The following is a 27,717-nucleotide window of genomic DNA, read 5'->3' on the forward strand; positions in this document are numbered from 1 at the left end:
GGATAAGGGCAAAATTAATGATCCATTTTACATGTCATTCAAATGTAGTTTTTATTACTTTCCATTTTTTAAATTTTCCCAGTTTCCACATTAAACAGTGAAGATAAATAATATACTACATATAACTGATAAAAATCCTCCAAGCCAAACTGAATTCATGATTTTATTGATATGTGTTGATAACAAAGAAGTGGTTTGCTATTTTGTGAGATAACTTCCCTTTAAGCCCTTGTTTTCCCTTAAAGTTCCCTGTCCAGTTCTCATCAGAGTCAAGCCTCTCAACCAAGTTAAAGTTACCCAAATGCTTTCAGTGCTAAGACTTGATTGACAGTAGCTTTAATATTTTGCTTATAACTAAATGTGTTTCCTGGATACAGGACAAGATGATTTAAGTAATTGTAATGAATAAGCTATTATATGCAGTCAGAAAAAGCTGGCTGAGCTACCTTTGAAAAAATAATAAAATACTTCCAAAAATGTTAATCTTTCATGAAAAATTGAGCTAATTTAACAAGATACTGTACTATTCCAAATAAATACTGAAGTTTTTAATTCACCTTCCAAAGTTTTTATGTACACAGATGTACTGGTTAGAATTGTGGACAGATTAAGATATATTTTCTAATATTGCGCATCCCTCATAAAAGAGCCTAATGTGATTATTGAAATTTAAAAAATACATTAACTAGCTTATTTAAGTTGATTAGTTGCAATTCTCAGAGAAGCATTCTAATTAATAGTCAGACCATGTTTTAGTCAATGATCCAGCAATTCTTTACATTGTAATTCTGCATATTTATTTAAACTATTTGCTGAATGTGAAGGTTACCACATCAGAAGAATGAATCTTACTTGCTTCTGGTAAAAATACATTAAACTGTTTGTATTTCAATCCACAATTTGCACTGCATTTAAACAGCATTAATCCCCAGGTCTAATCATTCATAGAAGTATCTCTTTATGTACTGAATATCATTTTATTCATTAAATGGTCAGATAGTCTCTGCATGTTCCATTTTGTTTATAAAAACATTGATAAAATTCTATGCAAGCTCTTTCAATTAATTTTATTGAGTAGCCAAATTTGATAAATTAGCACAGCTAAAATAAGCATTTGCATGTGTTACAAATGACTTTTTACAGGAATAAAACAGTGAAAATTACAAACTGTAAAAAGGGGAACAAAACCTTGCCTTCAAGTCAGAAGAGCAAGGTTTACAATTGCACACTAAAGATCAATGTCTGAGTTCAGAAAACAAGGATTAATATTACAATATTTTACACTACTTTACAAAATCAAATTTACTAAGAATTTAATATGTAGTGAAGAGAAGGCTTGTCACATTTGATGGTCCCTTAATATGTTAAATTAACCTTGAATAAACAAGTTTTTCCACATTATTGCAAAACAATCAGGATTTATTCAAATGCAAATTAAGTTACAGAAAAGTAAATGCTAATATGTTGTTGCACGATCAAATTAGAATATTGGTAAATCATACTAATTATTCTTTAAAATCTTGAACTAGAAAAATAGAGAACATTTGCTGGTGACTGCCATGCTGAGATGGGAGCATCGAGGCTACTCTTGCTTACTTATGTTATTAAAGAACCTAAGACATATATAAATTGTGATTTAACATTTATACATGGATTTGCCCTGGATTTCTTAAGAAGTTGAGGAGGATATCAATTTTCTCCTCAGAAAGAATTAGAAAATTCACTTCTATTTCAAAGTGCCTGAGCATTCTAAACAGTATTCCATCCAAAGAGCATAATATGCTCACAGTTAACATTTTTTTAGAGTTAGTTAGGGATGTACTCTTGAAATATGTTTATCAGGTTCCATAATTTATTCAAACCCCATTATTTTTATCTTACATAAAGTAGAGCTATGTCTACATCATACCTTTCTCTCCTCTCCATGCAGAAGAATATTTTTACACACGGAAAAGTTAGGCACGGTGCTACTCGTCAGGATTTTACCATTAAAGTTCTACAGAATCTGATTAGACCAATTCCTCTGCTTCAACTTGAATGTCTGAAGCAAGGAGGAACCCACAGCCAGCATGAGGTGCTAGATACATACTTCCCTGTATCTAATTTTTGCCTATACCTTCTTTTCAGAAAGCTGGCTTATACACAAAGGTTTGTGTATATTTTTTGGAGAAGAGCTAATTAATCCTCCACCACATATTGTATTTTAAAGCACCTGACTGATTTCCATAATTACAAGTGCATATCTCATCATGATTTTATGGTTCTGAATTAGATTACCAATATTTTAAAAAACATTTCAAAATAACTGAACTAAAAAAAACTAAAACAGTGAAATCAGTTATAAGGTTCCTGAAGTCAGCAGGTAGATTTTGTTTTAGATATCTGAATCATTTTAAAGAAATGCCCCCTTTCTTTCAGTTGTTCAGCAACCATTTTCTAAAAATCTTCATAAATCACTCCAACAAACTAAATAGGTCATGATGCAGACAGTATTGCTATAACATTTGTTACAATTGCTATTCAGTTGGCAGTTGATAAATACCATAGTTCATGAAAACAACTTCACTGGCTTTTTGCACAAATTCTTCAGAGGGGTGAAATTAAACAAATTAAAGCAATGACCAACAAATCAATGCAAATGATTCTACCAAAAACTACCAGGAAGGATTTGCAGCAGAAAAATACTCAATTTTTCTTTGGTGGGGTGGGTGTAGGGGGCGAGTGAAGTAAAGAGCAATGTAGAAACAATGATTGCCATAATATACCACCACACTTCCTTCTGTTTTACAAATGTCAATACACTTATATTACTTAAATTATAGCAATTTCCAGGGAATCATAAAACTAAGACTTATCTTTTATAACTATCCATTATTTGAACAGTCTGAATTGAGCAGGGTTCCTGTCTATAGTTTTTCCATTAAAGCCTCAAAATGTTTGAATAGCAAAATTATTACTACTAAATCTGATGCTCCTCTGGATCTCAACAAACTATTAAATACACCACCAATGTATTATTTAACCAGTAAGCATTTTATCAAAACCTCAGCCCATGACAAAAAGATGACTGAAAAATTAATAAAACAATATGAAAACAATGGTTTTTGGTTTACTGTCTGTTCCCCTATTTACTTTCAATGAATTAAGACCAAACACATCATGCTAACAGCCAAGACTAGGATCAATTATTTTTCACTATTTTTTTCAGCTGCATCAGATCTTTTTAAATTTAATTCTTACTGAATATAATGTAATTTCATTAATCTTTCAATACCTAGAATACTGACACATCCTAAAGGTATTCAAATGAATTATTTGATATTCATTTTAAACCCAAGTAGACTACTTCAAGTTTACTTTTGTTCTTATCATAATCAATGTTTAAAAGAAATGGAAACTACACTCATTAAAACTGCAAGTATTTTTGTTCACAATGTATTTTTCATTGTTCCTTTAAAAAGGCAACTTTTAACAAATAATGTATTGTATAATCAAGACAATATAGTTTCCTGGAAACTCAAGTCTTGGAGTTTTTAATTCTAGCAGCAAAACACAAAGCAGAAAAATAAAAATGAAAGGTAAAAAAGTTAGTTTATAAGCATTTCTCCAATATTGCCTTATGCCACAATTACTTACTTGTGAAACATTTTTGCAGTAAATTAAAGGCGTCCAACATATTCATATTTATTTTAAAGTTTTAACGTACAACTACACAATAGTGTACTTAAAAATTCCACAGTCCTTTATTTGCTTTTCTTTTCCTTTTTTTTTTTGGGGGTGGGGGGAGAGAAGATGGGAAATCACAGTGAGATTTTCATCAACTGCACCAGGCCAACAACTTATAGGAGCATTACAGGAATAAGAGTTCTGCATGGAGGATACATTCCTTTGAGCAGATGAACCATTTAAGAAAAGAGCTCATTTGTTCATTTTTTGCTGAATATGCAAAAGAAATTCATAATATGATAATGCAGATTCTGTTCTGTCTTCTATCATGTTTTGTAAGAAACTTGGTTTCCACGGACTCTCATCCCTTCAAAATAAACAGAAGGCCATTATAAGTACATCTTTACATCCTTTATTTCTTTTAGAACTATTCATCATGGTAACTGACTAGCAATGATCATATTTAGTTAACATTTATTGTATGCATAGAATTAATGTTCAATATTTACTTTGAAAGAACTTTGTCTATTTTAGACAGTCTAAATTGCTAACAATCCTGCAAATAAATGTTAATGATTTCATAATTCCATTTGCGTCATCTTCATTGCCTTCTTTTATTCCTTTCCATGGCATTACTTAATACTTTTGGCTAGTAGTAGTTGGGGTTTTTTTGCACTGAATATGCTTTCTGTCTCTGCAAAAAAAGTGTCTTGTTGTACCAGACATGAACTGAAGGAAGTCTGCAACTTAAGGTACTTACATGCATGCAATTATTAGTGTTCAGAAAGGCAATCATGCAAATTTTTGTTCAATCTCTCAATCAAATTTCACAAGCATTCTACTTACTTTAGAATATATAATATAGGAAAGAAAGGCCTTTGCTCCCTTAGCCAGAAAATAAAAGCAAGCACTCTAGATGATTCAGCTGTGTTCAATTCTGGAAGATGTGTCTGTCAAAAGCAAACAAAAATGTGGGTAATGATGGAGCAAAAAATATTATAAAATATATTCTCTATTCCGAATACTGAGCAGTGTATACATCATGGACTGATTCCACCTTCATGAAGCGACTTCTCCAAGAGTATACTTTTTTCTATCAGAACACAACGTAGAGTTTCTGGTGTTTTTCGAGAGACAGAGCACTGGGAGAACACTTAAGCAAATTTAAGATAAAGTAGTCTTTGACTACGACTATGTGTTCATTGACCAATCAAACTTACAGTGACACTGGATACAGGGAATTTAATGGCAGGTTCTTGGAGTTCTGACTGTTGCAATGCCCACAGTCAGAGAACCATGATTTACAACATTCCCTGCTGGTTTCTCACAAGCAAAGTTAATGGGAAAGTCAGAAGTCCCAGTCAAGCAAGATCTTTGCTTACTGACAGCATCTCAGAATGCCAGAATTGCCATTGCTAGGTGATATAGTCACAGGAGGTCACACTTTATGGCTGCATTGCTTAGCCACAGTAATTATGGTCCCGATTGCTGTCCTAAGCCAAGATCTACCTACATAGAAAACTGTAATGTATTACATTAAGTGGGAAAGGAATATCTATTAAAGCAGAAAGTCTGTTCATTCTGAATGGGATACTACACACAAAGAAAATGGGAACAGAATTTCATGTATTTTTAATGTACATAACATGGCAAATGGGATGTTACACTAGACTGAAGCATATAGTGCACAAAACATTTATTTAATGATAACATTTTTGGAAAATTGTCTAAATTATAAAGTGCAAACTCAAGCATTCATAAGGGTATCTAAAAGCCAGCATCACAAAAGCTCTCTGCAGGTCTATTTAAAAAACACTTTAGTTTGCACAACTGGTACTTTGTTGGCCATGCCTTAATCCTTTCGGGTAGTTCACATTACCTCAAGGAATAGAAGTAGGTAACATGACCTCGACTGATACTTCAACTTAAATTTCTTGAGTCAAGTTCAGATCTTGGCAAGTATATTCCTGTTGTTTTCTTGGCAGCGGTATAGTATGGAAATGCCATGTTCTTACCTTTTGATATTTTTTTTTAACTTTGCTTACTGTACAATCTATTCTTAAGATTTCATTATGATCTCCCATCCAGCTGGATCTGACCCCATTTAGCATTTTCAAGACCAGTTTGGCTAGATGCTGCCATCTGCTGTAAAGGTATTGTCCTACAACTCTGTAAATCCTTAGTCATTATCATATTCACTGCGCTTGATGAAAATTGTAGTCCAAATTATGAAGGACTCAGGCTGTCTACCCTTGCTTACCGTGTTATATTCTTACCATATTGTGTGGTATTGATGCATAGTTTGGGGCTCCAAGTACTTGGCTTATAAAGTTCTGTCCACAATTCTTTCCAACCCATAAAAACATGACCTGTATATTCAAACACAGGAATTAGTAAATAATGTATGCATTAAACCTTTACCTCAAACCAAGCTAATAAAGTACTGCTATAAAGCTTTATTTATGGAGAATGAGATGCCTCCTGCTGCTTGTAGTATATATAAAATCCTACTTACAGAGCCAGCATCCATAAGAAAAGCACCATCCCGGTTTAACTTTTCTACGGACAGCTGAAGAATGGGTGGCTGAGGTACTGTTCTGTCACCAATGTTGAGGGCTCCCTAAACAGATAAAATTATTTCTAATAGGCAAATAAAACACCATGACCGATATCAAGTCTAAAACATACATTATTATCATATATCTATGACATAAAGAAAAATAATTTCCAACCTTATTTTTTAAATAATTATTAATGTTTCCAGATGAAGTGGTTTGCAAATTGCACACAATTTCTGTTCCTTGCACTATGAAAGGTATTTTCATTTGCAGGAACCAATCAATAGTTGTTCTTGAAAGAAACTTAAACTTAACAACGTTAAATTTTATTATTTTATTACTTGCATGTAATAATATTGTTCCATTTGTTAAAGTACAGGAATGTGTACCATTTAAATTTAGTTCTTTCATATCTATTTGTAATATCAGATATTCTACTTGCATATATTCAATTTTAATGTCCTTTGCAATTATCCATCATAATTCAATATCTCCATTTAAACACATACGAAAACACTGAATTTGATGGCTAAATAATTTGTATATCAAGCACAAAATTAGACAACTACATACAAAAATAGAAACAGTGTATAACATTTCTATACTTGCCAACTAATAATCCAATTCATAAATGTCACAATTTATACTGTATCTTGAAAGCTATTATATTTATATCTACTCTCAAAGTCTGTCACAATTGCTACCTTCATAATTAATGCCTTCACCTATCATGTCAAATATTGGTCCCTATTTACAATGTTCTGGATTGTCAATACTCACATAAGTAAATCATCCTCAAGGCTTTGATAGGGAAAAGGAAAAAGTTTTCCTTTTTCCAAACTTCCAAAACTTGAGGTTTAGAAAAAAGAAGACTGACACAGAATATTGCAGAAAACTGCTCCCTAAATCTGAAAAGCATGGAAATGCATGCCTGTATTATAAATGTGCACAAAAATTAAACATTTTAGTACAATTTTGTATAATACCTGAGATTGGGAAGATACATCCAATGATTTCCAGACAAATTTAGATGAAGAACTTACCTCATCTGTGAGATTGTCAATTCTATACAGATTGGGATGCATAATAAGCATGAGGTACACTAATGGTTGGCTTTTCACTTGACACATTGTAAAGATGCGTTCATCTAAACGGGTATTTGTTTTACTTTGGAATGCTTTCTGTAAACAAAAGTACAACAGAAAACAGAAAAGACAACTTAAGAATTATGCACATGTCAAGACCATCAATTCCAACCATACATTTTTTTACTTCATGCAGGAAGTCTGGAAACTTATTCTCAATAAAGAATAGTTTTTCTAAATTTGTTACTGCATATAAATATCTGGGAAAAAATAACACTAATACTGTAAATGGTTATTATTAATTTTAATTAAATTTATTTAGCCAACTTCTTTCTAAGCCAACTTCTTATTTCTAAGGCAATTTCTATTTTTATTTTTACCTGTTTTAAGAGAGCCAGGATAAACAATGGAAACAGACGTAATGATGCAGGAGCCATAAGACCTGGTTGCTGAATGGTTAGGACAGATGAGCGGTATGCAGAAAGAGAATCTATTACAGCATTCACCAGTGCATCTCGAGCATCACTCAAACTAGCAGAAATTGACCGATCAACAGCTGAAAAGGAACAGAACATAGTCTACTTGATTGTCAAAAAGACAATCGCAATAAAAAGTATTATCAATGGATACTAAAGACTCACTCACTCAATATCTCTCACACACACAGATATCCAACTTACTAAAAAGAATACAAAGCAACACTTTATAGTAACTATAGCTCTTTATGCTGTGGCACAGTTGCCAAGCTTTTTAGGTAGATACATTTTGTAAAGCATCTTTATGCATTCTAGAACAATCTCAGCCAAAACATTCATTACCACCAATCTTTAAACTTTGTACAATGATTAGTATCAATGGAATAAAAAATATTGTGCAATTCAATCCAACAATTCAGCACATACCCATATTGGCTAAAAGGCCCGTAATAGCTTGTATATCAGCTCCTAAATAAACATCACTCAATTGGTTTACAACTGGTAAGCACAGTGTGTGGACACGTATTCTTCTTTCACCTGTTAAAAAAGCAGTTTTTAATAGCATTTAAAATAATTTCAGAATATGTTTCAAAAACTACAATAAATTAATTCTATTGCGGACATGGGGTGAAATGCATTATTCAAACTCATTCTTACAAATTTAAATAGAGATTGCTGTTTTCTAACCAAATTTATGTAAAAGACATTTTACTTTCTGCTTTTTTCAAACCCAAAGTGCCATTTAACACTGAAAGCCATGAGTATCTGCCAATAACCTATAAAGTTCTTAATCATGGAAACTGCAAAAGTCTAAAGACTTTAATAACAACTTTTTTGTGTTATTAAGAGCATGGAAGGTGTGACCTTGAAATGTATACTGGATGCCACACGCTGATTACCTTTACTAGATGTATACAGGAGGGCTGACTGAAAGCAGACCACCTGCATATCTGTCAAGCTCTCCTCTACTGACATTTGGACAGCATAGCCTGCATCAGGATTCACATTTGGCAGAGACAATAGATCAGTTGACCGTACAAAGAAGTTGCCATGGAAGGTGTGAATTGAAAGGCCTGTGAAAAGAATTATAATGTTTAAAACATTATAATAAGTTTAAAATGACTAGTATTCATTCTTCAATTTTCCACATATTAAGCACTGTCACTGAGTACTTCTATAAGGTGTCATGCTCAGCTCAAAGCATCAAAGCAGAAGCAATGTGTGGGAAATGAAATTTCTGTATGGCAAACACATCCCATTGTCATAAAGTTTTTGTAGTATTATTCCCAATGTAGTGAGGAACACTATTTCTTTGTGCGTACAGAGAGGATTTTACCACATAAAAGGGCAATCTAAATGTAGCCAGTCTCTCTTGAACTGCTTAAGTTGATTAAAACATTCTTAAATAAGTGATGCAAATATACTACAGCGTTATCATTATAAGTCTGTTATGTTTTCAATAATAGAACTGAATCGAAATTAAAATATGTACCTTTTTTTTACAATAAAGAAGAAATATAGACTTAGGGCTATGTTCTTTTGAATCATGAAAACATTTGAAAACTGTGGTTAAAATAAGCTTAAGTTTAGAAAAATCATCTCATTCATAAATACAAAAGAAAGCTCATTCATGTGTGCAACTCATTTTGCATTACCTGTTGATTCAAGATGTCCTCTTCCCCCCAACCCTCCAAAATCTATCCTTTTACCAAAAAAGAACATTTAAGGCATAAATTTACCTTTGGATTTACAATGCATTCTTTAAAAATCTTCCTAGAAGTACCAATCTGCTTTGATAGGCAGACCAGATTCTCCAAAGACCTGAGCCAATTTATTTAACAATATAAGAAACTCTAGGGAAAGGGGAGGGCAGGGCAGGGGTGAGAGCTGCTTCCACTGCAACCATCCAATACCTTGCTCCTGGGGAAGAGGATGCCGTGTTCCCATGATCTTTGAATCAACTATCTCAGATGATTTACACATGTGGAAATAGCCTTCACTGATTATACAATAGGTTATAATATTCTATGACAACTCTTTCCTAAAAGCTCATACATGTAAAGAAAGAATAGTAACTTAAGCAATGCTGAGTATTAAACATAATGTCAGAATTCCAAATTCAGGCTACTTAGAATTTCAGATTTTTACATGTACCTTTTCACTTATTTAAGCAGTTTTGACAATACTTCAATTAACACTGGCATACAAAGTGTCTGACCTTTGGTACATCTTATCCTCATGACAGCTTCAAAGCCAATCTTCCTAGTTAAATATCGCTTTAGTTCCTTCTGTAATTTCTCCACCAGAAGAGGATTGTGTTGATGATGGTAAGCTTGATAATAATGGACACTACCAGCAGAATACCTTGATATACATCCTAAAAAAAGTAAATTTATTTCATTTTTGGACTTAGAGTAATATAATATAAAGAACAATGTTTTAAAGTAAGAAAAAGATGCACATTTTTGCACATTTTTTTCAAGCATTAGGTTAACTATTGAAGTAGAATACATTTCTTTCCTAAAGAACAGATTTTTAAACACAATGAACTGGAAATATCATCAAGTACATTATTGACATTTATTGCTCCATCTTTTGATTGTGATGTTTTAGTTTTTACAATTTAAAATCTGTAATTGTAAAAACAAAGTTCATTACAACTTTACTATAGTTGTATACCTTTATTAATCAAGCAGAAAAGAAAGCAAACCAGTAGAACAGGGCTTCTCATGCATACATATAGTTTTATGCAACAGTTTTGATAAAGGATGACCATATTTTATTATAATCATCCCAGCGCAATCTACATCTTTTAACAAAGCATTCCTAAATGGCGAGCAAGAAGAATGTCTTACCTAATGAAGCCAAGTCAGAATACTGTCCACTAAGAAGAAACAAGTCAACTGCAACCTGCTGTCCTGAGCAATCCAAGGCCAATTTTTTATAGAAGTCAGTAGATGGTGTCAGAGGAACATCCTGGTAAAAGGCAAAATATGCACTTGAAGGGGTGTTTCACTCATGTTTATGCCACCAACAAAGCAATATTCATCAAAGCACTGAAGCAGCCGCATCCTCCCAAAGGTTTAGCACAGCCTTTTTGTACTAAATTTCTTCCATATGCTTGTGTATGCACTCAAGATGCTTTCACCAGGAATGCTGGGTAAAGGGAAGTTGCAGCGTGTGGTTGGTTGAAAAGTGATGTTTTGCTCACAGCCTTACTGTAAGGACAGCATTGTTCAAATATTGATTTACACTGGCTATTGCCTAATATTTAAAAATGTTAGTAATGTTCAAACTAACGCAAGGATTTTGTTACAAAATGAATTGAGTCTAGGTTTCCTAGTAGTCAAATTGAAAATGGCCATTTAGGCATTAGGGTCAATGGCCTGTTCAGTAGAGCAAATGAAATTAAATCATCTATAACAGCCTATATTTGTATTCATCCTGTAGAGATGTTCAAGAATTAGTTTGGTTAAGATATCAAGCTAAAACTGAGGAGACTGTGAGAGTTCTAGTCCTGCCTGAGACACAAAACCAGTTGGATGACTTTGAGCCAACCTCTCTCAGCCCTAGGAAGTTGGCAATGGCAAGCCGCTTCTGAAATCTTGCCAAGAAAACTACAGGGATTTGTCCAGACAGTCACAGAGTAAATGACTTGAAGGGTACACATGCACACCCCCAAAAACCACCTGTCTAAAAATAAATTCTACAGCTGAACTGCTCTACTTTTAGGAAGTATGCAGTCAAACTCTATCTCCCCGTAACTTAAATCCGTAATTCTTGTAGTGATACAGAACATGTTCTGCAAATAACCTTTTCAGATATGTGAATAGTGGTATTATATTTTCCCTTAGTTTTTTCCCCTCAGGACTAAGTATGCCTAGTGCCTTCAAATACATCTTCACACAACAGTTTCTGCTCTGCTGATCATTCTCATTGCCATGTTCTGAACCTGTTCCAGTCTCTCTGAATCTTTCTTAAATTATAAAACTCAGAATACTATCCAGAACTCAATGCTAAATCTGACCAAAGCAGAATAAAGGAGAACTATAGTTTCCTGTGGTTTAGAAGATATTCTTCTGTTGAAAAATTTGCATTTTTGCAGCCCCACTGCAGACTATAACTATTTTTAAAAAGAACTGTTACAATTAAAAAAAAAAGATTTTAAGAGTCACTTAAAAATCAGGCATAAATTTTGTTTTGCTAACCTTTGTGGATGCTTTTTGGTTAGGCTCTTCCCGTGGTTTGAGTGCACCTGCTCCTAAAGATGGAAGCTGAGTTTGGAAGACAGTAATCCGACCCCCAGTAGGTGACATAAGTTTAAAGGCAGCCTGTAGTGCAGGTCCCAAAGCACTTTGGGTTTCCAAAGATTTAATAAACATCTGAGGCAAAGTTCTCAATAAATCTTGAATCAGCTGAAAGAAATCAAATTTCCATCTTTTTATATGTTATTATTTATCAATTTTTATATTATCCAATATTTGAAGCCCACTCTGCAGATTAAAAAAACTGAAATAAAATCAATAGTAGTACTAAGTGAAAGTTTTTTGTCTAATGTTAAAAATTTATGTACCGATGTACCACCATTGGAAATACCATCCATTATTAGGGTTTCTCCAATGAGGAGACCTTAAATTAATCACTCAGCCGTTTGTTTATTTTGTTTACATGTAACAGCATCATCTCATCTGATAGAACTGAAAGCTTCAAAATTTCAGGTTCCAAGCTTATCAGTATAATAACTGATCAGATGCTTAGAGCTTTAAAAGTTAGTTATACAGAACAGAGGGTGAGAGTGTAGGTTACACAAATGAACCAGAAAGATCAGTAGCTGCCCTCTGACTGTCCTAATCTTGTGTAGATAACTCAGGCACCCTCTTGTCCAATTATGTGGAAAGAGTTTGTTTAGGTGGCTCTTGAGAAGTGGACTGGAGTTACTCTTCACACTGCTGCCTGCCATTTGTGATTTGTCCCATTATTAGGTAATGAACATTTTAACTGAAGTTATTTTGGTCTCAGGCCAAAATATGTTTTAGATATTATTACATGGAACAGGAAAATAATATTGAAAAGTCAATTGCTTAAAATATACACTGCTCAAAAAAATAAAAGGAACACTTAAACAACACAATGTAACTCCAAGGCAATCACACTTCTGTGAAATCAAACTGTCCACTCAGGTAGCAACACTGATTGACAATCAATTTCACATGCTGTTGTGCAAATGGAATAGACAACAGGTAGAAAGCATAGGCAGTTAGCAAGACATCCCCAATAAAGGAGTGGTTCTGCAGGTGGTGACCACAGACCACTTCTCAGTTCCTATGCTTTCTGGCTGATGGTTTGGTCACTTTTGAATGCCGGCGATGCTTTCACTCTAGTGGTAGCATGAGACGGAGTCTACAACCCACACAAGTGGCTCGGGTGGTGCAGCTCATCCAGGATGGCACATCAATACCAGCTGTGGCAAGGTTTGCTGTGTCTGTCAGTGTAGTGTCCAGAGCATGGAGGCGCTACCAGGAGACAGGCCAGTGTATCAGGAGACGTGGAGGAGGCCAGCGGGCCACAAATGTGCACATGGCTGCTCAAATGGTCAGAAACAGACTCCATGAGGGTGGTATGAGGGCCCGACGTCCACAGGTGGGGGTTGTGCTTACAGCCCAACACTGTGCAGGACGTTTGGCATTTGCCAGAGAACACCAAGGTTGGCAAATTCACCACTGGCGCCCTGTGCTCTTCACAGATGAAACCAGGTTCACACTGAGCACCTGTGGCAGAGGTGACAGGGTCTGGAGACGCTGTGGAGAAAGTTCTGCTGCCTGCAACATCCTCCAGCATGACCGGTTTGGCAGTGGGTCAGTAATGGTGAGGGGTGGCATTTCTTTAGGGGGCCGCACAGCCCTCCATATGCACGCCAGAGGTAGCCTGACTGCCATTCGGTACCGAGATGAGATCCTCAGACCCCTTGTGAGACCATATGCTGGTGCGGTTGACCCTGGATTCCTCCTAATGCAAGACAATGCTAGACCTCATGTGGCTGGAGTGTGTCAGCAGTTCCTGCAAGACAAAGGCATTGATACTATGGACTGGCCCGCCCGTTCCCCAGACCTGAATCCAATTGAGCACATCTGGGACATCATGTCCATCCACCAATGCCACATTGCACCACAGACTGTCCAGGAGTTGGGGGATGCTTTAGTCCACGTGTGGGAGGAGATCCCTGAGGAGACCATCTGCCACCTCATCAGGAGCATGCCCAGGCATTGTAGGGAGGTCATACAGGCATGTGGAGGCCACACACACTACTGAGCCTCATTTTGACTTGTTTTAAGGACATTACATCAAAGTTGGATCAGCCTGTAGTGTTTTTTTCCACTTTAATTTTGAGTCTAACTCCAAATCCAGACCTCCCTGGGTTGCTAAATTTGATTTCCATTGATAATTTTTGTGATTTTGTTGTCAGCACATTCAACTATGTAATGAACAAAATATTTAATAAGAATATTTCATTCATTCAGATCTAGGATGTCTTATTTTTGTGTTCCCTTTATTTTTTTGAGCAGTGTACTTTTGCTTATACTTACAACGTATAATATTCCTCTTACCTCTTTGCTTTCATTTAAATTTACTAATAAGTTTTCCGGCATGGGTATAAACACATCTACAAGATAGATAACAAAGTATTTAATTTATTATTTATCGTTGGATTTAATGACTGTTCAGTTATGATAGCCTTGGAAAGGCTGTTTTACAACCTATGAAGCCCTTCCACCCATGATAAAAATCAAGCTGCCTCCCCCCCACCCCCCAGTGACATGACTGCTTTTCAGGTGCTTGGCAACTGATTGCAGTAGTCCACAGTCATAGGACTATAATTCGCAAAGTTTTCTGCAGTTTCCAGCAAAAAGCGCCCATTCAGGAGAATGGATTTGCTTAATGACTGGCATAAAAACGGTAAACAATGGGTTCAGTAATGTCACAATTTACAACTGCAAGAACTTATAGCTAAAATTCCAGTCCCGTTTGTGGTTGTAAGTCAAGGACTACCTTAATACTTTCACCTGTTCTCCCCCCACCCCACAAAAATACAACCTTTTGAGGTGAGATAGACTAAAAGACTAGCCCATAGACACCCAGCCACCTTTTAATCACAGCTACCTGTGATTAAAACTCAGAGTACCCCATTTCTACTTCAAAAGCCCCCGATGAGATCCACACCCAACCTTCTGACATTCTGAAAGGGCCTGAAGCCTTGCTTCTGCCACATGGCCTAGTACCCTATGGGGGCAATCTTTCTGGACGTGGTTAACTGACTACAACCCCATCTTCCACCTACATGCATTTTGCTTCCTACCTCCCCATTTTTGTTAATTTTAACTAATTTAATGTTACTATTTATTGGTTGAATGTTTTTATTGGCTTTCAATTATTAAAGTCATCTTCAAGAAAAATAAGCGGCATGTGAGCTGAATGAATAAAGTAAAATAATTAATTTATTAATTAGGAAGCAAGAAGCAAGCAAGCAGGGTGTGGGGGAAAAAATACAGAGAAAAGTGACCTTTAAATTTCCCTCATCTCTCAGAATAAATCTAAGAGGGAAAAACCTTTACATTACCCCAAATACAAACTACTAGAGTCATGAGAGACATTGTACAAACTACAGAAATAACAGTATTTATTTCCTGGACCTATAGCCAGAAAGTGACTCTGAAATTGGGGTGGGGGGGGGACCCTTGAGAGCTGTGCGTGAAGTGCTTTGCTTCTTTGACATTTCCTATAATGAAAATGTGAGAAGACAGAATTTGTAAGTGAGCTAAGAGGTAGCCCTAAAACACCTATAGTAAATAAGACAACTATCATAAGGCTGTGTGTAGAAGAAAATCTGCAATGAACAAATTTAAATCCTAGGTTTTTTTCCCAAAAAAAACAAAAATTGAAAACAGCAGAGACCTTACTTTTCTTGAAGACTGACGCGCAGTCTTCAACCCGAATGACTGAGGCATATTCTACCTAGGAGCATTTTTCTAGCTGTATCTTTGACTAGAGGACATTTGCTCTTTTTCCTTTCTTGCTGTCCTAGTTTACAGTATGACTCAGAGTCATCTTTAATAGCAAACTGTGAAGATTTGTTATTTAACTGTTTTATTTCTCTTTGAAAACAGAAAATGTTTTGGATTAATGTTTCAGTTAAGGAGCATATGAGAAGTCATAAAGTATACTTCATAAATCTGGTATTCAGTATTACTTCTTCTTACCTTCAATATCTGAAATGATTAACATTTGAGGCTGTGAGAGACCTTCCTGGAGGCTATAGAAATGGATTGTGCTGTCAAATGTTATGAAGCCTATTTTTGTTCTAGTGTTCCCTGGGAGCCTGAAATGAAGTAGAGAAATTAAGCACCAGGCATCAAATACATAAAGTGTGCACATGTAAGTGTGCACATATTTTCATAAAACAACATTTCATGTAACATGTTAAATATAGGTAAATAAATTATTTTTCCATGAACTTGGTTCATTATTAAGTTTCAAAGTAGTGGAATAGAACTTTATTGTGACAATGATATGAAAAAAAAAGGAAAGACCGAGAATGGCCCAGGTGAGATATTCTGAAATGGAGAAAAAGCCTACGTTCATTACAGAAAAAGACATTTTGTTTCTTACAAACATTGCAAAATACAGAGTTCCTTAAGCAAATTATCCTTTCAGATTATGCACACATTTCCTAAAGAACGTATTCAGTTCAATAGTCCATCCATTTTTATTAAAAGATGAGCCTCAAATCACACTGTGAGTCATGCTACTTGGATTACCAATAATTCTAAAACGTCCATAAACTTTCATCATTGCAGGTTTGTGTAAATTTATGTTATCTGTATACTGATGTCATCATGCAATGAGCTAAACTCTTGTGCTATCCTGTTTTTCAATCCAGTGAACATTTCTTAATACCCACTCCTCAAATATTACAGTAAGTATAATTTTATACATTCTGCATTGACATACTCCAACCCAACTTAATGATGTTGTCATGGTGGACTCAGATTTGAGTTAGAGGAGGGAACAGACAATGAGCAGCCAGTGCCAGCTCCTGAAGTGCTGACAAACAACAAGCAGCCAACCCAGGTACCACCAGACCGACCGCTGCCTGAGCAAGCAAAGGAGGTAGGTCTATAACAGCACACACAGATGCTGTCACTCTCTGAAGATGAGAGTGCAGAATAACCTCCCTCCTCTCAACACAAGAGCTTGACAGGCTGCAGAGAGAATAGAACGTCTGTGCTCTTTGAGACTGCTCACACAGAAGGGGGCTCGCCCTACCATGAGCTGCACTGGGGTTGCTTCTATTAAAGGGAGCAGCAAGCATAAGCTGTTCCTTGGCGACAACCACCCTAACTCCCACTCCATGTGCCTTGACTTGTGAATCTTGCAACCCTATTTTTGGTCCTAAAATGGCTGACGAATCTGCTACATGCTTTGACCCGAGGACTCCACTGATACTCTCCTGTGTGTTGCTTTGATTTGAAACACTTCTAAAGCAAAACTGTTGAACTTCGGGGGGCGAGGGGGAGAGATGACACTTTATGCTGCAAATGCATCTTTTTCCAACTCTCATCTAGTAAACAGAACAAAATCACCCCTTTGTGTGTTTGTGTGTGCTTGGTCCAGGACTGGAGAGATATTAATTTTAAAGATTACATTGATAGATTGAAAAGATGCAAAGGACTCACAGATCTAAATTGTCCAACAAAGTCTTGCAGACAGTGTCTAAGTATCCTGTTTCTATTGCATTGTGTGACACATCAAATACAAAGAGGTACACAGGAGGCTGAGGTGGACGTAGCTGAAAAAACAAGACACAATTATAAACATTTAAATATCAATCTAGGGCTGCTGACTTTTTTACTTGGCTGTAAAGCAGTCTGTATTTTTAATACCATAAATATAATGCACTTTTACAAATTATAATCCATGTTTGATGAATTCTCTATTGTGAAAATGAGAAGTTTTCATTGTAGCAAGTTTACCGAGCTCTGCTTTGTAACTCGTGTTACAAAATGGAAGAAAAATCATAGTATGCACACCACACATTTTTCAAAAACAGCCAATGGTAGTATAGTGGATTCAGAGATTTAGAGAACTGAGAACCACTATGACATAAAAAGATATATTTATTGTAAATAAGAGTCAATATTTCTTTCAAATCTTGGACAGTGTGGATGGAGGTCAAGGTGCTAGATTAGAAGCAGAGAGATCTAATTTTTGGTCCTCCTTAATCACAGAAGTTGGTGGAGTCTGAAAGAAGGTAATGACAAACTACTCCCAAATTTTTGGGAGTACATGAACCTGTAGACTGACTTGAAAGATGTTTCTCCAATGAAAGATACCCTTTTCTCTGGTGCAATATAAGATCAATAAGCTTTCCTAGAAGTACATAAGCATCAACAACAAAAAAGGGAAAACGAGATAACTAAACTCATGGAATAAGACACAGAATTCCATAGAGCTCGATTTGTTTCATAAGCAAGAGCACACTCCTTGACTTTTGTTTTTTTCTAATAATCCTTCACAGTATGTGAAAGGGTGCTTTTGGAAATTTGGAAACTTAAGAGCAGTTTTTAATACAGAAGGAAGATGCTCATGAAGAGCTTGAGAATCCAACCAACTACTTGAAAGTTCTAAGATGTAGCAAAGTTCTCTAAGATGTATGGTACAAATTACATCCAGTCGCTATCATCATATCCAGTACCTCTGTCTATTTTTTCTATAACAGCTATGCAAGAATGGATAAATGAAAGTCAAATAAAAGAAGGAAAATGTTGAGATACAGTAGTTCTGCACAAATTGTGTTTATTATGACTACGCAGTGTATAAGATTGGGAAGGGAGGGAGGGAGGGGAGGAATGAAGAGAAAGAAAGTTGGGGAGGGAGATCTTACCATGTATTCAGAAGGAGCCATAAACTCAATAGTGGCATTTTGTACTTCAGGTCTTTTATGAGGTTCTCCATAAACTCTTGTCACAGGATTATACATAAACTCTTCAGGTACTATAGGAGGAAAAATACATTTTATAAACCAGTGTAACTCTCAAGGTTTACAATATTTTATATAATATTTTACAGCCTAATAGTCTTTTAAAGAAATATTTATTCCCATAATATGTTCAATTACCTAAAAGCAGCAAGAGATTGATGTCATAAATGTATCTTACTGGAATTAAATAGCTTATGTGTATGTATACATGTGTACACTTAAGAACTTATCATGAAGTCAACTGATTATTGGATTTAAACTCATTTAAAAAACTCACCATCATTCACTCTGTAGCACAAGTTGCATTTCCATCTCCTTTGATCAAGGAAGCTGACAAAAGGATTGATATACGTTCTACAGCTACGACATCTCACAATTGTACTAGAGGTTACTACAGGCAATTGCTGAAAAGAAGAATGTTTAAGTCATTTGTTTAAGAACATTTGTCATCAAGTCATGTACCAGTGGGAGACATGGCTTTGCAGTTTTCATATTTGCAGACAACATTGAAATATTCATCTGATAAAGGAATCAGGTCTTATTTTGAAAAAAACTGATTTTTTATAAAATATCTTACACTATCAATAAATGCTAAATTACTTGGACTTGGACACTTAACATGTGTTAAGTGCAACACACTTAACAATATATGTTTATCCAGAAGATGAGAACAACCTATATAAAATGTTGTATGTTGTATTCAAGCAGACAGTTATGTAAAAAAGAAATATATTATGAGGAGACAAGATAGACTGTTTAATTTGTAAGAACTGATGTCCCATTTCCCACAAGGTTATTCCCTAGCCTAGTAACTCTTTATTATTTGCAAATACAACCATCACAACAGATTAAAACCAGGGAAGAAAAGATACTAAGATGCTCTTAGCTTTGATTAAATATTATCTATTGAAATGCCTTAAAAGTTAAACATAAAAAACTGAAAGCTTCAATATCGCTAATCAATCTTTAGTTCAATCTGTGTAAAATTTCATCACTGTTGCAGCACTGCGCATTCATACATGCAGTTAAATAAAATATATTTAAAATACCATATGCTGTTGTAACTGGACTCTGAAAAGGCAATTTATACAAAATTCTATTTTTGGTAAAGTCATCTCATCTGAATTTCTTCTAATTTGTAATTCTTCTCCTGGTTAAAGGATTTAATTTCTTTAAATAACTTGTAGTATACCCAAATCGATAAACTAAAATTCCTAAAATTTAGAAGAATTATCCAAAAACAATCCTAGATTTTAGAATTTTTATTTGTAGAAACTGCTACAGCCAGAATTAACCATCATGTTAATTGGCCATCATGACAGATTACATAAATCAAAGAAAATTCGTGGAATTCATCTCCGAGACAATTATGGATAATACATGCATGCAGAATATTATTATTATCTAGAACAATGTTTTCAAATTTGGCAACTTTAAGATGTGTGGATTTCAACTCCCAGAATTCTGGAAATTTGCTGCAGCCTGGAAATTTGGGGAGTTGAGTGCCATACTTCTCATATTATGAAGAATATTAACTAGAGTGATTTGAATACAGATTTCAACACCCTAACATTCTCAAACATTAAATAACATACCGATAAATCTTTGAAAGGGTGAAGTAGAAGCCCCAAGGGAAGTTTGGCTTTATTCAGTAAGGCCTGAGTCTGAGGAATGTTTGTCAAAGTACACCGGAACAACCTATATGGAAAACCAAAGGATTAAAGAACGAATTACATGTATCAACCTTCCTGATCTCCACAATCAGTTATTACTTTTCTCTCTCTTCATTTTGAAGAAAATTAAGCAGCATTCAGTTTAGGAAAAAAAACTATAACAAATGCAAAATTTTAAATAAGTTTGTAGGATTGCATGAAAGTGCTGCAGCAGTATTTTTTTTCCTAGCATTTTTTTGCAAGTGCAGGATCACTCCGCCACCCACCCCTTTCTTTCTTTTTTTATCAATCAAAAGCCAACCAATTTGGTTGCAACAGGAATTGACTGACTAATTTGTCACCTGAGCTTGACATCATGGGCTAAGTGTGTGACTAGTCCAAAGTCAGCTTTCATGCCTAAGGCACAACTAGAACTCACAGTCCCTTGGTCTGTAGCCTAGTGCTTTAATTGCTAAACCAAACTGGTCTCCTGCTACAGCCATATATTAATAGCAATAGCATTTAGCCTTATATACCATTTCACAGTGCTTTACAGCCCTCTCTAAGCAGTTTACAAAGTCAGCATATTTGCCCCCAACAATCTGAGTCCTCATTTTACCGACCTCAGAAGAATGGAAGGCTGAGTCAACCTTGAGCCTGGTGAGATTTGAACTGCAAAATTGCAGGCAGCCAGCAGTCAGCAGAAGTAGCCTGCAGTACTGCATTCTAACCACTGCGCCACCGTGGCTCTTAACTTGTAAAGTAAGTAGATACCCTGCCCAAATTACAAAGGAAACATTAGAAATATCACACTTTGAAAAATACACTTCTCGGTCAATCTTTTATTTATACTATTTATTCACCACCAGAATCCAAAATCGCCTTTGCATACTGCTGGTTTTTTATATCTACAGTACAGCCTTAGAACTAACAGGATATTTCTGAAGCTATAGTTCAGATCCATATATAATTTGAATATTCAAAACCAAACCCAAATCAATAACAGAAACATGAGGGGTAAAGTTGGGAATTGAGGAGGAACAGATGGAGGAAATAGCAAGTTGACCTCAGGTTTTCATTGCTTCGAGCAAAATATTTTCTCACTGAGAAAAAGTATGAACCCAATGCTTAGCTCTGACAAGCCTTCATAAATTGTTAACCAAGCATTAATTATGTTCATAAAAATATAATCTAAAGAATAATTGATGAATTGGATTCATATATATGATCATGTATATATTAAGCATACAAGAATGAATAATTTCTATAATATTTATGTTGATGGTCATAGTCGCTTGGGTGGGCCATCCATAAATCTGTAAATAAAGGTGTTTGCAATTTTTGCAATTTGGGGAGAATACAGTTTATACAATATTTAAGTTTTTTTAAAAAAGAACAGTTACTATCAAGCATCAAAACAAGATTCCTTATATGATTTCAGAATCTACTTTACTGAATGCATTTAACTTCCAAATGTTTAAGTATGTTTACATTTCTCAAAACTTAAAGGTGCATTAGCAATGTACTCAAATATAGAAAAAGTGCAGATAATCTTTTTTACCCAATATTCATTTTACTTCATTAAATCATTAAAACCCACAGCCCAGTGAATGTTAACAACAGCTTTATTTTGATTCAAGCAATTCAATTCCAAAGTTATGATGGTAAATTGGGTATTCACCTGATTGCAAGGGCATAATTTTTATGCACCCAGATAAAGCGCAAAGCTTTTGCCTCCTTATCAGCATTGTAGAAATTGTCTTCTCAAACTATTTGAGCTATGAAATTGTTCTGAAGCACTGCCTTGTGCAACTGACATTTCAGCAGAACATAACTACACAGCTGAAAAATACTGCTGTATTGTAGACTTTAATTGCAAAATAGTGGGATAATACAGAACAGATAGTTCTTGACTTACAACTATAATGGAACCTGCCAATTCCTGTCAAATGTTGTGATGGTCGTAAATCAGGTCACTCAGATAACCAATCTGATTTTTTGTGATGTTTAAGTGAATGTGGCAGCTGTAAAATGAATGCTGCAGTCATCAAGCAAACCCAAGTAACTTCTGGTTTTGAGAAAACTGTCATATAACATGATCCATAGGACCACAGCATGCTGCAAACAATTGTAAATGCAGCTGTGCTGCCAAGTGCAACCATGTGACCTGGGGGGGGAAGGGAGAAGAAACCGCCAAAACTTTGGAACAAGATCATAATTCCCCCTTTTCAGGTAGGTTGCAACTAAGTTGAAGACTACCTGAATACAAATTTAAACCTCAATATCATAACCATCGTATAAAATTTTATCTATTTGAAAATTATTCAAACAACTCACAAGTTTAATTAGCACACCTCATCACAACCGAGCCAAATAAAGTCAACACATTTTGCTATCTTTCCTGTTTATCCATGAACATAAGAAATGATAACTGTTTCTTTACAATCTCTCCCTGCTCTCATATTTGAAAAAGGAGATCATGACAGCTTTTTAATTTTTATTTCAGCTTATAGGACCCAATCTCAAATTCTGCTGTTAAGTCTATCATTTTAATAACTGTAACTTTCTTACAAAAAGTATTCAGGTTATATATTTGTTATATATAAATAGAAAGAACCATGTTAGCCTATATTTTTCCTTTACATAGATTAGTTAGAACCATTGAAAACATTGGAATTTTATTCACCACTGATAATTTTTTTATTAAGAATTGTATTTTATCAAGAGGTGTGGCAGACATCTAAGTAATGATATAGGATATATAAATCTAATTAAAACCTAACATTATGGTATCATCTTGTTGATGGACTAAAATTACTTTCTCAGCCTGTTTTTATATACCAGAAAAAAATGTGGCATTTTAAAAAACCCAGAAAGACATTAGGGAGAACCCTCAGAATAATAGAAATTGAAGAGATTGATTCTTTTACGAGCAGTATCAATTAACCTTACTCGGGATTGCAGTTGAGCTTCTGAATATCTTGATGCAAATTGGGAATGGGTGCTTGCAAGGGGGTTGCAGGAAGAATATTTCTCTCTTGAAGAAGGTTGATAGGTCTTAATCCTTCAGGCTGAAGACTTAGTCCACCCATAGATGCAGCTAAGGTATTTGCTCCCAAGCCAGGCTGCATCTAAGAATAATAATAATAATAAAAATAAAAATTTAACCTTTATGAAAGACATTTAAATCCATAGACACCATGAAGGATGGTATGGTTAATATTAGATGTAAATTCATAATTCATAAAGCACTTATAGTAGTTTATTTACAGGTCGTCCTCAATTACAACCATTTGTTTACTGACTATTCAAAGTTACAGTGGCACTGAAAAGTGTCTTATGACCAGTTTTCACACTTAATGACTGTTGCAGCATCCTCAGTCATGTGAACAAAATTGGGAAGCTTGGCAATTGGCATGTGTTTCTGATGGTTGCAATTTCCCCAGATCATGTAATCACCTGTAACCTTCCCAGCTGGCTTTCAACAAGCAAGGTCAATGGAGGAAGCCAAATTCACTTAATGACCAGGTTGCAGTGATTTGCTCAACAACTATAGCAAAAAGATTGTAAAATGGGACAAAACTCACTTAACAACTATCTTGCTTAGCAACAAAAATGTTGGGCTCAATTGTGATCATAAGTTGAGGATTACCTGTATTTTATTATAAACAAGTTCACCATCCTATTAGCACTAAAAACTAATCTAGATATAAAAGTCCATATTTATTTTTTAATATATTCCAGTAATATTAGTTATTTGCATTTCTATCCTGTTTTCCTTGTGCAAGCATGCATGGGAAAACATCCTCATTTTATCTGAATAATAAAGTAAGTAGGTTGTGTAGAATTCAAAATTATCCACTTATCTATAATTATCATACATTGATAATTCCAGTCCAAGTCCAACATATTAAATACTGCACTATACGAACACTAAATTAAAAAATAAAGTATATTGAACTATGCAGTATTATTATGTAGACAACACTGATTATTAAAAAAACTGAAGGAAATAATGAAGGTGAAATGCATTTTTTCAATTTCATAATGAATTATTAATAACTAAGAAGAGTATTGCAAGAGGGATGAGGTAATTTTGAAATCTCTATAAGGATCACATTAAGAGGAGAATCTAGCCGATTAAACATGTGTCTATAAAGCACAAATTTGAATGAGAGGGTGGAGCTCACTTGAGTGGGAAAATGTAACACCTGGCGCTTAACTCAAATTAGAGGCATATCTCCCCTTCCACTATGTCTACAACAGCAGAAAATATTTAGCAATAATAGTTTAATACTGCTGAGCTAGTCTTACTCATCAACTTAGTTGGTTTTAACACGTTTCTCCCTCGAATTTGGGTGGGGGGAGACAGAAAGGACAGAAATGTAAGAGAAACTTTTAAGATAGGAAAACTAAAAACAGTTTTTTTCATATAACAAACGCTCTTTTTGTATACCAGCCAGTACTAATCTAGCTATAACTAGGAACTGATTAGTCAAGAAAATCAGAAACATCATGTAGGCAAACAACTCCAACCCCTTGTTGTAGATAGGAATCCAATTCAGAATATCCCTGATGACTGTCTAGCCTCTACTTGAACACATCTAATGAACAGGAATCCACCAAATCTGGATAATTGGTTCCAGAGTCAAACTATTGTCACTGTTAGGATTCCCCCCCAAATATTCAATTTTAATTTACATTTTTGTAACTTTATACATAGCTTCCAAGTGTGCTCCTTCTAGAGGAATACAATTCTATCCAGAGCCAGGATCAAATTACAGGTCCTGTTTGTTTGGGTAGCATTTAGCATGTAGATTCTTGATATCTTGCAAATCAATCAAGACTGACTTATAAGTATGGTGTGTGATATTTCATGAATATGTTTGGTCTTGATGAAAATGCACATCATGATACAAGCAGTCCTCAATTTATGACCATAATGGAGCCCAAAATTTATGTTGCTAAGCAGGATAGTTGTTAAGGGAGTTTTGCTGCATTTTACAACCTTTTTTGCCATAGTTGTTAAGTGAATCATTACAGCTGTTAAGTTAGTAGCCTGTTTGTTACAAATATGAGTCAGTTGTAAGCGTCTGAATTTTGGTCACGTGACCTTGGGGGTGCTGCAACAGTCATAAGTGTAAAAAACAGTCATAAGTCACATTTTTCTTTTCTTTACCACTGAAATTTACAGTTACTACACTTCTTCTTGGAAGAAACTGAGAATCTCCAGAGAGTTTCCCTCCATACTATATCTAATTATTAGTGTGCTCTTTCATTGAACCAAATGCCTATATGTTCAGAAATCTTACCCTTAGACTATAACAAACTAAATTTAGGGAAACTCCAATTTGTTTATAATTTTTGATTTGCATACCTTAATAAGGAATCTAATACGGAATCTAGCACATTCTTCACTTCTAAATTATTCCTCAGGAACCATTAATTTAAACCTTTTAATGTTCTGTTCATATATATTATATATGTTTCAAAAGCAGATTTCCACTTATACAATTTAAATATCTTTTCCCTCTTCTCTCTATATAAAATAAATGGTAGACATATTGGCTACCAGGAAAAGAGTGATTGGCTGCCAGTTCTACCCATTCCACTATTAAAAAGTCTTTCTAGATCAGGGATCTCCAAACTTGGCAACTTTGACACTTGTGGACTTCAACCCCCAGAATTCTCCAGCCAGCATGGCTGGCTGAGGAATTCTGGGAGTTGAAGTCCACAAGTCTCAAAGTTGCCAAGTTTGGAGACCTCTGTTCTTGATACAAGTCTATGTATCCATCCAATGTCTTGTCTACTGAGTTTCTTGTCTAAGAAATACAACTTTAACAAGCAAGAACTTCTATATTTCATTGTAGCACTGAAAACAAGATTTATAGATAATTTATATTTTTTTTAAAATTGGATCTACCACCTCAAAAGGCTTTTTATCAATATCAGGTCTAACATTTGAGCTCTTTAATTATGAAAGAACAACTTCTACAAGGTCAACAAAGACTTTGTAGAACCTAGAAATATCATGAATAAAACTGAGAAGGATTTACCTGAGGGAATTGCTGAGGTCCTGGATAATGCATTCTTGGTCCTCCAGGTAGAGAAGCATTTTGGTAGCCTGGGGGCAAGCTAGGATAAGCAGTCCCAACATGTTTGTTCACTTTAGTATTTTGAGGAGCAGAATTGTGTGGGGTTGCTGAAAGAGTAAATACACCAAATGGTAAATAATCTTAAGATTTGTGGCCACTTTTAGTGATATACAGTATTTAGTTATATAGCATTACTCTACAAATAAATAAAAAGTGGTGTGTTTACGTAACTTCTAAATTTAGTTCCCCCTCTCCCGCCCCTGGCAATAATAGCTCCCCTAGTATTGCTAACTTAAATCATAAATCAATTGGCTGCCTGAATAAAGCTTCAGTTTAAGATATGTTTCTGCTTCGGAGATCCTTAAGTATGCTCAGTCTTCACACTAATAAATACACTTATGTCACCATATTCTCTTTTTGTTTTCATTAAACGTTGTGCCTTTTCTAGTCACAGCTTTTGAATGGGTTTAAGTTACAAATGGAATTCTCATATTTGAACAAAAATCTAGTTATTATACTGTAATATTTATTTACAAGTCTGACATGTGGCACCAATCCAAAAGAACTCTGAATGGCTTACATTGCTCTCTTTCAATAAAAAAAGTCTTCTCTTCCAGTGAAGACTTGGTATAGTATTCATAACCAGTGGTGGGATTCAAATTTTTTTACTACCGGTTCTGTGGGTGTGGCTTGGTGGGCGTGGCAAGGGAAGGATACTGTAAAATCTTCAGTCAGGGGTGGTATTTGCCAGTTCTCCAAACTACTCAAAATTTCCGCTACTGGTTCTCCAAAACTGGTCAGAACCTACTGAATACCACCTCTGTTCATAACTTTAAAAAGAAATTTTTATCACAGAAACAGGAATAGATCACTGTAACAAAAACCAGATTACAGCAAGAAGCAGTTGTTGAAAAAAAAATTGATTTTATTCAATTTAACTTTCTTTTTCATATGATTAAGAACAGATACTTGAATAACATATAGATAGTCATTCCCAACAGTAATTGGGACTGGGAACTCCAATGCTAAGTAAAACACAAGATCATGTGATTGTGCTGACTTATGTCAGCAGTCCCAAATGCCGTTGCTATGTGAATCCTGTTTGGCTGCAGCATTCCAAGGTCACTTTGCCATTTGCTATTAACTTTCC

At 35.1% G+C, this 27,717-nt stretch overlaps 1 protein-coding gene across 3 annotated transcripts in view; it reads right to left on the reverse strand.

The window, feature by feature from the left end:
* Positions 1 to 1,052: 1,052 nt before the first annotated feature.
* The window catches only part of SEC24A (SEC24 homolog A, COPII component), a 38,970-nt gene continuing 12,305 nt past the window's right edge, over positions 1,053 to 27,717 (reverse strand). For 2 of the 3 annotated variants that reach the window (XM_087924373.1, XM_087924374.1), the window contains exons 5-23: positions 26,529 to 26,674; positions 23,425 to 23,603; positions 20,416 to 20,518; positions 19,098 to 19,224; positions 18,725 to 18,834; positions 17,517 to 17,629; positions 16,041 to 16,159; positions 14,391 to 14,446; positions 11,994 to 12,200; positions 10,641 to 10,761; positions 10,004 to 10,162; positions 8,685 to 8,858; positions 8,212 to 8,322; positions 7,690 to 7,865; positions 7,268 to 7,405; positions 6,182 to 6,286; positions 5,943 to 6,035; positions 4,513 to 4,616; positions 1,053 to 4,033 (exon numbers count right to left, since the gene is read on the reverse strand). In XM_087924373.1, the coding sequence (XP_087780499.1) occupies positions 3,919 to 4,033; positions 4,513 to 4,616; positions 5,943 to 6,035; positions 6,182 to 6,286; positions 7,268 to 7,405; positions 7,690 to 7,865; positions 8,212 to 8,322; positions 8,685 to 8,858; positions 10,004 to 10,162; positions 10,641 to 10,761; positions 11,994 to 12,200; positions 14,391 to 14,446; positions 16,041 to 16,159; positions 17,517 to 17,629; positions 18,725 to 18,834; positions 19,098 to 19,224; positions 20,416 to 20,518; positions 23,425 to 23,603; positions 26,529 to 26,674 (2,456 nt within the window). In that variant the 3' untranslated portion in view covers positions 1,053 to 3,918. The remainder of the gene's footprint in view (positions 4,034 to 4,512; positions 4,617 to 5,942; positions 6,036 to 6,181; positions 6,287 to 7,267; positions 7,406 to 7,689; positions 7,866 to 8,211; positions 8,323 to 8,684; positions 8,859 to 10,003; positions 10,163 to 10,640; positions 10,762 to 11,993; positions 12,201 to 14,390; positions 14,447 to 16,040; positions 16,160 to 17,516; positions 17,630 to 18,724; positions 18,835 to 19,097; positions 19,225 to 20,415; positions 20,519 to 23,424; positions 23,604 to 26,528; positions 26,675 to 27,717) is intronic. The other variant, XM_026696491.2, reaches the window with a different exon arrangement.

The sequence above is a fragment of the Pseudonaja textilis genome, chromosome 2, assembly GCF_049901715.1.
Source record: "Pseudonaja textilis isolate UNSWEBS1 chromosome 2, rPseTex1.2, whole genome shotgun sequence".
Classification (NCBI taxonomy): Eukaryota; Metazoa; Chordata; class Lepidosauria; order Squamata; family Elapidae; genus Pseudonaja; species Pseudonaja textilis.